The sequence below is a fragment of the Pseudophryne corroboree genome, chromosome 5 (genome assembly GCF_028390025.1).
Source record: "Pseudophryne corroboree isolate aPseCor3 chromosome 5, aPseCor3.hap2, whole genome shotgun sequence".
Lineage (NCBI taxonomy): Eukaryota > Metazoa > Chordata > Amphibia > Anura > Myobatrachidae > Pseudophryne > Pseudophryne corroboree.
In genome coordinates, this window is record NC_086448.1 from 408,658,459 (window position 1) to 408,671,170 (window position 12,712).

Consider the following 12,712-nt stretch of genomic DNA (forward strand, 5'->3'; position numbering starts at 1 on the left):
AGAATGTGCAAGCTGAATCGTACTACAGATCCAGCGAGCAATAGTCTGCTTTGAAGCAGGAGCACCCAGCTTGTTGGGTGCATACAGGATAAACAACGAGTCAGTTTTCCTGACACTAGCTGTCCTGGAAACATAAATTTTCAGGGCCATGACTACGTCCAACAACTTGGAATCCTCCAAGTCCTTAGTAACCGCAGGCACTACAATAGGTTGGTTCAAATGAAAAGCTGATACCACCTTAGGGAGAAACTGGGGACGAGTCCTCAATTCTGCCCTATCCATATGGAAAATCAGATAAGGGCTTTTATATGACAAAGCCGCCAATTCTGACACACGCCTGGCCGAAGCCAAAGCCAACAGCATGACCACTTTCCACGTGAGATATTTCAAATCCACGGTTTTTAGTGGCTCAAACCAATGTGACTTTAGGAAATCCAACACCACGTTGTGATCCCAAGGTGCCACTGGAGGCACAAAAGGGGCCGAATATGCAGCACTCCCTTAACAAAGTCTGAACATCAGGCAGTGAAGCCAGTTCTTTCTGGAAGAAAACCGACAGAGCCGAAATCTGGACCTTAATGGAACCCAATTTTAGGCCCATAGTCACCCCTGACTGTAGGAAGTGCAGAAAACGGCCCAACTGAAATTCCTCCATTGAGCCTTCCTGGCCTCACACCACGCAACATATTTTCGCCATATGCGGTAATAATGGTTTGCGGTCACTTCTTTCCTAGCTTTAATCAGCGTAGGGATGACTTCCTCCGGAATGCCCTTTTCCTTCAGGATCCAGCGTTCAACCGCCATGCCGTCAAACGCAGCCGCGGTAAGTCTTGGAACAGACAGGGCCCCTGCTGCAGCAGGTCCTGTCTGAGCGGCAGAGGCCATGGGTCCTCTGAGAACATTTTTTTTTTGAAGTTCTGGTTACCAAGCTGTTCTTGGCCAATCCGGAACCACGAGTATAGTTCTTACTCCTCTCCTTCTTATTATTCTCAGTACCTTGGGTATGAGAGGCAGAAGAGGGAACACGTACACCGACTGGTACCCCCACGGTGTTACCAGAGCTATCGCCTGAGGGTCCCTTGACCTGGCGCAATATCTTTTTAGCTTTTTGTTGAGGCGGGACGCCATCATGTCCACCTGTGGCCTTTCCCAATGGTGTACAATCATTTGGAAGACTTCTGGATGAAGTCCCCACTCTACCGGGTGGAGGTCGTGCCTGCTGAGAAAGTCTGCTTCCCAGTTGACCACTCCGGGAATAAACACTGCTGACAGTGCTAACACATGATTTTCCGCCCATCGGAAAATCCTTGTGGCTTCTGCCATCGCCATCCTGCTTCTTGTGCTGCCCTGTTGGTTTACATGGGTAACCGCCGTGATGCTGTCTGACTGGATCAGCACCGGGTGGTGTTGAAGCAGGGGTCTAGCCTGACTTAGGGCATTGTGAATGGCCCTTAGTTCCAGAATATACATGTGTAGGGAAGTCTCCTGACTCGACCATAGTCCTTGGAAGTTTCTTCCCTGTGTGACTGCCCCCCAGCCTCGAAGGCTGGCATCCGTGGTCACCAGGACCCAGTCCTGTATGCCAAATCTGCGGCCCTCTAGAAGATGAGCACTCTGCAGCCACCACAACAGCGACACCCTGGCCCTTGGAGACAGGGTTATCAGCCGATGCATCTGAAGATGCGACCCGGACCACTTGTCCAACAGATCCCACTGGAAGATCCTTGCATGGAACCTGCCGAATGGAATTTCTTCGTAAGAAGCTACCATCTTTCCCAGGACTCGCGTGCATTGATGCCCCGACACCTGTATTTGTTTTAGGAGGTCTCTGACTAGAGATGACAACTCCTTGGCCTTCTCCTCCAGGAGAAACACTTTTTTCTGTTCTGTGTCCAGAACCATACCCAGGAACAGTAGACGCGTCGTAGGAACCAGCTGCGACTTTGGAATATTCAGAATCCAGCCGTGCTGTTGTAGCACTTCACGAGATAGTGCTACTCCGACCAACAACTGCTCCCTGGACCTCGCCTTTATAAGGAGATCGTCCAAGTACGGGATAATTATAACTCCCTTTTTTCGAAGGAGTATCATCATTTCGGCCATTACCTTGGTAAATACCATCGGTGCCGGGGATAGACCAACGGCTGGAATTGGTAATGACAGTCCTGTACCACAATTTTGAGGTACTCCTGGTGAGGAGGGTAAATGGGGACATGCAGGTAAGCATCCTTGATGTCCAGTGATACCATGTAATCCCCTTCGTCCAGGCTTGCAATAACCGCCCTGAGCGATTCCATTTTGAACTTGAACCTTCGTATATAAGTGTTCAAGGATTTCAATTTTAGAATGGGTCTCACCGAACCGTCTGGTTTCGGTACCACAACCATTGTGGAATAGTAACCCCGGCCTTGTTGAAGGAGGGGTACCTTGATTATCACCTGCTGGAGTACAGCTTGTGAATTGCCGCCAGTACTACCTCCCCTCGAGGGCAGCAGGCAAGGCTGATTTGAGGTAATGGCGAGGGGGAGTCGCCTCGAACTCCAGCTTGTATCCCAGTGATACTACTTGCAGAACCCAGGGATCCACCTGTGAGCGAGCCCACTGGTCGCTGAAGTTCCCGAGACGCACCCCCACCGCACCTGGCTCCACCTGTGGAGCCCCAGCGTCCTACGGTGGACTCAGAGGAAGCGGGGGAAGATTTTTGCTCCTGGGAACTGGCTGTCTGGTGCAGCTTTTTCCCTCTTCCCTTGTCTCTGTGCAGAAAGGAAGCGCCTTTGACCCGCTTGCTTTTCTGAAGCCGAAAGGACTGTACCTGATAATACGGTGCTTTCTTAGGCTGTGAGGAAACCTGAGGTAAAAATGTTTCTTTCCCAGCTGTTGCTGTGGATACGAGGTCCCAGAGACCATCCCCAAACAATTCCTCACCCTTATAAGGCAGAATCTTCATGTGCCTTCTAAAGTCAGCATCGCCTGTCCACTGCCGGGTCCCTAATACCCTCCTGGCAGAATGGACATTGCATTAATTCTGGATGCCAGCCGACAAATATCCCTCTGTGCATCCCTCATATATAAGACGACGTCTTTAATATGCTCTATGTTAGCAAAATAGTATCCCTGTCCTGACAGGGTAATAGACCACGCTGTAGCAGCACTATCCATGCTGAGGCAATTGCAGGTCTCAATATAGTACCTGAGTGTGTATATACAGACTTCAGGATAGCCTCCTGCTTTTTATCAGCAGGCTCCTTCAAAGTGGCCGTATCCTAAGACGGCAGTGCCACCTTTTATGACAAACGTGTGAGCGCCTTTCACACACTTCATTCACTCATCCGATGGGGGAACAAAACACTGGCTGCTTTTTCTCCCCAAACATAAAACCCCTTTTTTGTGGTACTTGGGTTAATGTCAGAAATGTGTAACACATTTTTCATTGCCGAGATCATGCAACGGATGTACCTAGTGGATTGTGTATATGTCTCAACCTCGTCGACACTGGAGTCAGACTCCGTGTCGACATCTGTGTCTGCCATCTGAGGTAGCGGGCGTTTTTGAGCCCCTGATGGCCTTTGAGACGCCTGCGCAGGCGCGGGCTGAGAAGCCGCCTGTCCCACAGCTGTTACGTCATCCAGCCTTTCATGTAAGGAGTTGACACTGTCGGTTAATACCTTCCACCTATCCATCCACTCAGGTGTCGGCCCCGCAGGGGGTGACATCACATTTATCGGCATCTGCTCCGCCTCCACATAAGCCTCGTCCTCAAACATGTCGACACAGCCGTACCGACACACCGCACACACACAGGGAATGCTCTGACTGAGGACAGGACCCCACAAAGCCCTTTGGGGAGACAGAGAGAGAGTATGCCAGCACACACCAGAGCGCTATATATACACAGGGATTAACACTGTAATGGAGTGATTTTCCCAATAGCTGCTTGTATACACAATATTGCGCCTAAATTTAGTGCCCCCCCTCTCTTTTTTACCCTATGTAGTCTGGAAACTGCAGGGGAGAGCCTGGGAGCGATCCTTCCAGCGGAGCTGTGAGGGAAAATGGCGCCAGTGTGCTGAGGGAGATAGCCCCGCCCCTTTTTCGGCTGACTTCTCCCGCTTTTTTGTAGGTATATCTGGCAGGGGATTTTACACATATATAGTCTCTATGACTATATTATGTGTAGTTTTGCCAGCCAAGGTACTTAATATTGCAGCCCAGGGCGCCCCCCCCCCAGCGCCCTGCACCCATCAGTGACCGGAGTGTGAGGTGTGCATGGGAAGCAATGGCGCACAGCTGCAGTGCTGTGCGCTACCTTGGTGAAGACCGAAGTCTTCTGCCGCCGATTTCCAGGACCGTCTTCTTGCTTCTGGCTCTGTAAGGGGGACGGCGGCGCGGCTCCGGGACCGGACGATCGAGGTCGGGCCCTGTGTTCAATCCCTCTGGAGCTAATGGTGTCCAGTAGCCTAAGAAGCCCAAGCTAGCTGCAAGCAGGTAGGTTCGCTTCTTCTCCCCTTAGTCCCTCGTAGCAGTGAGTCTGTTGCCAGCAGATCTCACTGAAAATAAAAAACCTAAATTAAACTTTCTTTTTCTAGGAGCTCTGGAGAGCCCCTAGTGTGCACCCAGCTCAGCTGGGCACAAGATTCTAACTGAGGTCTGGAGGAGGGTCATAGAGGGAGGAGCCAGTGCACACCAGGTAGTCCTAAAGCTTTCATTAGTTGTGCCCAGTCTCCTGCGGAGCCGCTATTCCCCATGGTCCTTACGGAGTCCCAGCATCCACTTAGGACGTCAGAGAAAAGGGGAATTGAGACAAGGAACTCGGATGTAATCATGCCGCTGTATAAGGCATTGGTACGTCCGCACCTGGAATATTGTGTTCAGTTTTGGGCACCATTGCATAAAAAAAAGACATCAGTGAACTCGAAAGTGTTCAAAGGCGAGCTACTAAATTGATTAAAGGTCTAGAAGGACTGGACTATAAGGAAAAAAACTAGGCTGAATATGTATACACTAGAAAAGAGGCGCCTAAGAGGAGATATTATTAATATCTTCAAATATGTAAAGGGACATCACAAAGAGTTATCAGAGGAATTATTTATTAAAAGAACACAGTTTAGGACACGTGGGCACTCGCTGCGACTGGAGGAAAGTTACGAACACAACGGAGGAAAGGGTTCTTCACTGTTAGGGCAATCAGGATGTGGAATTCCCTGCCCAGGAAGGTGGTAATGGCGGACTCTGAAATTGGATTTAAAAAATCAATGGATAAAATTCTGAATGAAAAAGCTATCCAAGGTTATAATACTTAAAATATGAACGTGGTTAATCCGGGGGTAACATGAGTTATAGTAGCTAAGTAGTTATAAAACATTATTTAGCAAGTATGTAGAATCATCACAACTTAAAACAGGTTGAAAACGATGGGCAATTTGCCTCTATTCAACCTCAAATACTATGTTACTATGCATCCGCATTCCATTAGCGGATCCACAGCACCCTGTGGCTGAAATCGCCATAGCAGAGGATCTTGAACTCAGCAACCCATACAATGCAGGAAAGACAAATAAATGCACTTAAACACTATTTTAAAAAAACTGGGGAGGGTGAAATTTGCAGACCTCCACATGAATATGTTCATTGTGAATCCTCGTGAAAGGGATTTGATCCAAATTAAATGTATGTCAAAATAGGAGGACATCAGCTTACCTTTTTTTTTTGTATTCGATTTGACAGCCAAGCAGATCTGGCAATATTTCTTATCCGAGAGCCCAAGCTTGTTAGTGAGATCTGTCACTTCATCAGGAGGATTTGGACAAATTATGTAGAAAGAATCCCCAGGCTGGTAGTCAATGTCAGTATGCTGTAAAGAGATTGGGCCATAAGTAATACAGCTATACACACACAGCTGGTCTATGCATTTATTTTTAGTAAAGAAGCACAATAAACTAAATGTCTGTGGGTCGTGCATAATGAAATCGTAATCCCCACATCTTTTGTTCTGGGATTTGAGGAAAACCCATAGCCTCCTTTACACAAACAATGCCGTTTCACAAAATTGGTGTGCAGAAACCAGCACAAAAAGCTGAAATCTACAGTATACATAAAACATGACTGCATGTCTCTGTACTCTACTTGTATAATACAGATGTAGCCACAGTCATCGTTGCTGCTGCTGCGCCATACAGGCGCCCTAGTCATGCCATACAAATAGGGCAGGTAGGGGAAGTAAGGAGTGATAAGGCACAAGGAGGATCCACAGCATACAATACAGTTTCACCACTGGGTGGTTATTGTCTCACTAATGAAAACTACAGTACAGTGCTGAATCGCAGCGGATGGTTATGGCACTACAGAATACTGAACAATGTAGCAAGCCCCGACAAGTGGGCCAGTGCACATTATATATAGTAATTCTATTTTAAAACATTAACACTGCAAAGCGGAGTAAGAAATCAGCAGAATGGCAGACATCCAAAGACAACATGCCTTACAACTGAAAGTTCCCCTGGTGCGCTGTATTAAATGATCCCTACATTAAGTAGAAATTTGAACACAGAAAAAGATTTGCTCAGTGTCTCCAACGCACACAAAGAAAAGCATAGTTCAGAGTTCTACACAGCTCTCTAAAAGAAAAAACACACATATTACAATCAGCAATAGAGTTGGGACACACAGCACTATAAAAATAAATAAATAAAAAAAATTACAATGATCAACATCGCTATGTCACTGCAGGTGTCAATCACTTGTCTCCAAGGCTCTCTTGTCATAGTGGTATCACCAGTGGTTACAAAGCCAATGAGCTAGGGTTCGATTCCCGCAAGGACACACTTGTATATCTGTGTACAAAATTAGAATCCACAGTTTTTTTTTCTATTTTTCCCAAAACAAGTTCTGTCATACTCAGTATACAGACTCAAACATGTACACAGATATACAGTGAAAATTAGACAAAAAAACTGTACGTGCTACTTTTTACACACATATACAATACAAGTGTGACTTTCTAAATTATGAGAGTCTTGTCTTTAGGAGACTGAGTTTATTGTACTGCTTCCCAAGCCTCCCCATTGTTTTAATAGGCAGCCTCCCCCACCACTAATCCCACCCCCTGTGAGAATCGGCATTTCACGGACTGGTAATAATAAAATTATAATGCAGCAGGAGGTGTCTCTAAGAAAAAGAGGCCTCCTGCTAGCATCTCCGAACCGAGTGCTGCACCTGAAAATGCAGCATTGTATCACCATCACAACAGAAATATTGTCAATGCCCTCACTTTAAGGAAACTCTCTACATGCTCTCCCCACCCCCAAATGCCAGTAGCCTGTCAACTAGGATGAGGCTTAAGATACACTGCATGTGATCACGTTGGACCTGTTCTGCACATGATCAGAATGGGTCATACACAGTCCACCCACAGGTTTGAATACAGATGTGTCCTCTCTCATGGTGACTGCAGTCATGTTTAACATCCCTTTTAGTCGTGCCTAGTCAGGAGTCTTTTTGTGCATTTTTTCCCCTGCAAATGCATCTTACTTGTATCGCTGCATCTGGAAAACACTAACGGTAGCATTTCATATGCAAATACAGCTGTAGTCGGCACAGTATATAGGCATGTTGCATAAAAATGTTATCAGCAGAGTCTGTTTGTGCATCTTAATCACCTAGTGATGCAAATAAGATGCATTTTTGGTAAAAAAAAATTAAGCCTGTGTCATGCATAGGAACTGCCAGCTATCTTGCATGCATGGCGTATTGAGGCTAGATGTATGATGACACATCTGTGCATCTCTGAATCATGCCCTTTTTTCTGTCCTCCTGTCATTCGACGGGGCAGAAAATATATGTTATGGTAAGAACTTACCGTTGATAACGGTATTTCTCCTAAGTCCACAGGATCACAATGGGACAGACAGAGTCTTTCTTCATTCTCCACGGATTTCACAAGAGAGAGAATGGCCTGCTGATAAAGCCCCTAAATCTGATACTTTTCTAGCTGACGCCATAGCCAATAGAAAGAGAACTTTAGTTGTCAACCATTTAAGACCCACTTTATTAAGTGGTTCAAATGGGGCAACTTGAAGGGCTTTCAGGACTAGACTTAAGTTCCAAGGCACCACAGGAGGAACAAAAAGGAGGTTGAATGCACAGCATTCCCTGGAAAAAAGTACGTACATCCTGTAAATTGGCAATTTTCTTTTGGAACCATGCAGTCAATGCCGACGCTTGCTTTCTCAAGGAAGCCACATTCAAACCTTCATCCATTCCTGCCTGAAGGACTGCTAAGACCCTGGAAACTCTGAAAGACTTAGGGTCCATTTTCCGTTCACTGCACCAATGAATATAGGTTTGCCATATTCGGTGATAAATGCGAGCTGAGGAAGGTTTCCTTGCTCTAAGCATAGTTTTAATTACCGGTTGTGAGAATCCTCTTGACTTAAGGATAGAGGTTTCAAGAGCCACGCATGTCAAAGACAGTCGATCCAGATGTCTGTGATAACAAGGATTCTTCATCAGTAGATCTAGATGTTGAGGGAGCAGAAGTGGAGCATCCATCGACATTCTCTGCAGATCTGTGTACCAATGCCTTCTGGGCCAGGCAGGAGCTATTAGTATCACGGCACCTTTCCCTTGCTTTATCTTTCTCACCACCCTTGGTAATAGGTTGATTGGAGGAAAACATAAGCCAGATGAAAGTCCCATCTCACCAACAGGGCATCCACAAAGATCGCTCTGGGGTCCTTTGTTCTTGACCCATATGCGAGCTCTTTGTTGTTCAGACGGGATGCCATGAGATCTATCTCTGTCAACCCCCACTTGTCTACTAGAGTCTGGAAGACCTCTGGGTGTAGAGCATATTCGCTTGCCCGAATGGCGTGTCGACTGAGAAAGTCCGCTTCCCAGTTTAGGACTCCCGGATCGAATACTGCGGACAAGGCTGGAAGATTAAGTTCTGCCCACTTTAGTATGTGACTTACTTCCTTCATCGCTTTTCGGCTGCGAGTTCCTCCCTGATGGTTGAAGTACGCTACTGCCGTCACATTCTCCGAGCGGATCTGGACCGGTTTTCGCCAAAGAATGTCCTTTGCCTGAATCATTGCCATGTATATGGCCCGAAGTTCCAATATATTTATTGGCAGGCAACCTTCTTCCTTGGTCCATTGAACACAACCTTCCTGACACTGCTCCCCAGCCCTGGAGACTGGCATCCGTTGTCAGAATTTCCCAATATGATATCCACAAGGGTCTCCCCTTGTCCAGATGGGATATCTGTGACCACCAGGATAATGACCTTCTTACTTCTATCTCCACCATGTCGAATGTTGACACCATCAAACCCATTACACGCATTCAGAGCCGGCCCTAACCAATATGATGCCCTAGGCAAGATTTTGGCAGGTGCCCCCTAGCACCACCGCTAGTTCTGCAGGAGATGCCTGGCATGAGTCAGCTGGCAGCTCTGCTAATGTCGGGCGCCTTTTGTTTATGAAAATGCATCTTATTTGCATAACTATGTGGCTAGGATGCACATGCAGCTTCTGCTGATTAAAATGATATGCAGTATGGCTATATACTGTGTGCGACTGCGGCTGTATCTGCATACAAAATGCTACATTACAGTGGTTTCCAGGAATACACTGCAACGTAGCATTTCGTATGCAGATACAACCGCAGTCACACACAGAATATAGGCATGCCGCATATCATTTTAATCAGCAGAAGCTGCTGGTGCCCCTAAGCATACCAAATGCCCTAGGCAGTTGCCTAGTTTGCCTATGCCTAAGGCCGGCTCTGCACGCATTGCTGTGTGAATGGATACCTTTTGACTCTGTAGCAAGTCCTGAATCCTTGACTGAACCTTGGATATCTTGTTCAGAGGTAACATTACTCTCTGAAGACTTGAATCCAGTACAGCCCCCAAGTGAGTCATCCACTGTGACGGAACCAGAGACGATTTTGCCCAATTTATGAGCCCCCCGTGTTTCTGCAGACACATAGGAGCAATTCCTGCGACTGTGCCAGGATTAAAGATCATCAAGGTATGGAAAAATTCTTATCCCCTGCTGTCGGAGATAAGCTGCCATTACCACCATAATCTTGGTAAACAGTCTGGGGGCTGTGGCTAACCCAATAGGGCCTGTTACTGAAAATGCTCTTGTAGGATAGTGAACCTGAGATAGCACTGATTGGACAGTACTATAGGAACATGTAGGTAAGCATCCTGCATATCCTGGGATACCATATAATCCCCTGGCTCCATGGCCAAAATGATGGAACGTAAGGTCTCCATGTGAAACCGAGGTACCTAAATGTATTTGTTCAGCAGTTTGAGATTGAGAATGGGCCGAAATTACCCATTTGGCTTCTGAACAAAAAAACGATTGGAATATAAACCCTGTCCTCGTTGTGCAGAAGGAATTGGAATGACTACTCCTGACTGAAGCAATTTCTGTACTGCCTCTTGCAAAGCCCTAGCCTTCGTCTCTTCCCGAGATGGGCTGGTACAAAAAAAAAAAAAACCTTTGAGGAGGGTACTTCTTGAAGGCAAAAGCATAACCTAGAGATACCGTCCTGCACCCAGGCATCTGTTGTAGACTGCTGCCATATCTGTGCAAACAGAAGAAGTCAGCCCCCCACCCTGGGGTCCCCCAGGTGGAGGCCTGCACCATCAGGCTGATGGCTTATTATCTGTTTTACCAACCGGTCCTCCGGTAGCCCAATGCTTTTTAGTCTTACCAGACGTGTTGTATTGGGACTGCCTATCACTTTTGCCTTTAGCTTTCCCTTGAGACCGAAAGGCCAAACTTTAGGTTTGAAATTGTATGTGGAAGGAAACTTTACCTTCTTGGAGTCTGCTTCTGACTCCAAAATATCTGTTAATTCTTTACCAAAAAGCAAATGGGATCATGTCTAATGGAGCCGCTCGTGTTGCTCCCTGACGAAGCTGCCATAGACACAGTGAAACACGCGTGTAGGGCACGGCGTGTCCACGTGTGCTTTACTTGATGAAATGTTGAAAATGACTATACATGATTGCAATATGTTATTTAGTAATCTCCACCAATAGGAAACGGATACTGAGCTAGTGAAATCTGATAGATTGGAATGGATTAGTGGCATAATCACAATAAATTGGCAATAAATTAATGCAAGTTAATCTGATCTAGGTCAAGATAAATACAATAGAGAGAAATGCCACATCAGCTGCTATAAAGAATCACTAAGCATCATATGGATTGTATTATTATGCACTACTAGCTGTATCACTGTGCTAACCATAATGTTTTTAGGAAGCATTTGTGGCTTATGAATACATTTTCAAGAGTTAGCCAGGCAGCCCCATGGATATTTAAATAATACAGTGTAACAAAACCCTTTTTGGTAACACTGAAAGGCTGAGAAGCAGCTGCATATCTCACTAGTAGCTGCACTTGTAACAGTATCCTTACTAGTAGCTGCATTTGCAAGAGTATCTTTACATAAGACTGTTACAAACAGACACATCTCTTCAAGTGAATCAAGCAGCTTGATGTCCCAGTAGCATACAATAGTCTACATTTTGTAACAATTCATGAGCAATAGATAATGAATCAAGCTGCAGCAGTATACTTTGCTGGCATATTTTCCCTGACACAGTGTTGAAATGAACCAATCTTATTTAGGAAATAGTTAAGGTACAATTATTTGAAGTTGATCACTGCCATATTCCCGAATATATAATATACTCAAGCATACAATTTATATTAATAAATGCTAACACTGGAAGAATCGATGATAGACTTTTTTCCATAGATGGTAATATTTATATTATGAATTGACTAAAGACAGTCTAATCTACTCCTATTTAACCAGGGTCTATTTATTGTATATTAAGACACAAGCCCCTCTGGGCTTCTTTATTTTGCAATATAATAGGCTAATATCTATTCTTAGGACCTATAAGGACCACTATATATATAACAAACGGGACTGCTACAGTTTACATTGATAGAATTGCACTGTAAAATAATAAGGAATATTCCTTTAACAGTGCAGCAAAAAGCTTATAAAATCTCAAACACATGCAATATAGTAGTCGTCAGTAATAACTGACATGAGATAGGACGAATTATACTGTTTGCTTTCTAGTATATTAAAGATTGCCATACCTCTTAAGAAAGCAGTACTGTTTATACTAAAATTAAATCATGCAAGCCCCGATTGTTACTATAAAGGAAGAGTGCTATATAAGATAACTGGAATGGCTATATTCCTTTAAGCAACTCTACCTGTCAATAATAGCCGACACAAAATTAGACGAATTAAGCCGTCTTAGTAACCATATGTGCTTCCTAGTAGACTTGAGATTGCTATATCTCTAAGGAAAGCAATATTGATCCTATTGAAACCAGACCAAAAAGGGTCTGATCGCGATTACAAAGGAAGAGGGCTATATATGACAACTAGAACTGCTACATTCCTTAAAGCGATCTTACTTGCAAATACCCTATCAAACAAATAGACCCTATAATTGAATTGGAGCAATTTTCTCCTCTTGGGATAACAATAAATATAAAACATCCCAATTTTGGAGATCTATTTCTTATACTACATATATTGAAATTATCCGTCTGTGGAATTATAATTGGGAATATGGCTTTAAGGGACATAGAGATATAGTGATCCCTGACGATTGGTCAGTCTCATAACTGGAGGTCGGTTAATTTTATTACATTCATCT

The 12,712-nt window shown here is 45.0% G+C and overlaps 1 protein-coding gene across 2 annotated transcripts in view; it reads right to left on the reverse strand.

Annotated features, from left to right (window-relative positions):
• MTRR (5-methyltetrahydrofolate-homocysteine methyltransferase reductase) overlaps positions 1-12,712 on the reverse strand; it is a 528,380-nt gene that overhangs the window by 246,135 nt on the left and 269,533 nt on the right. For both annotated transcript variants that reach the window (XM_063922764.1, XM_063922765.1), the window contains exon 8: positions 5,698-5,851. In XM_063922764.1, coding sequence (XP_063778834.1) covers positions 5,698-5,851 — 154 coding nt within the window. The remainder of the gene's footprint in view (positions 1-5,697; positions 5,852-12,712) is intronic.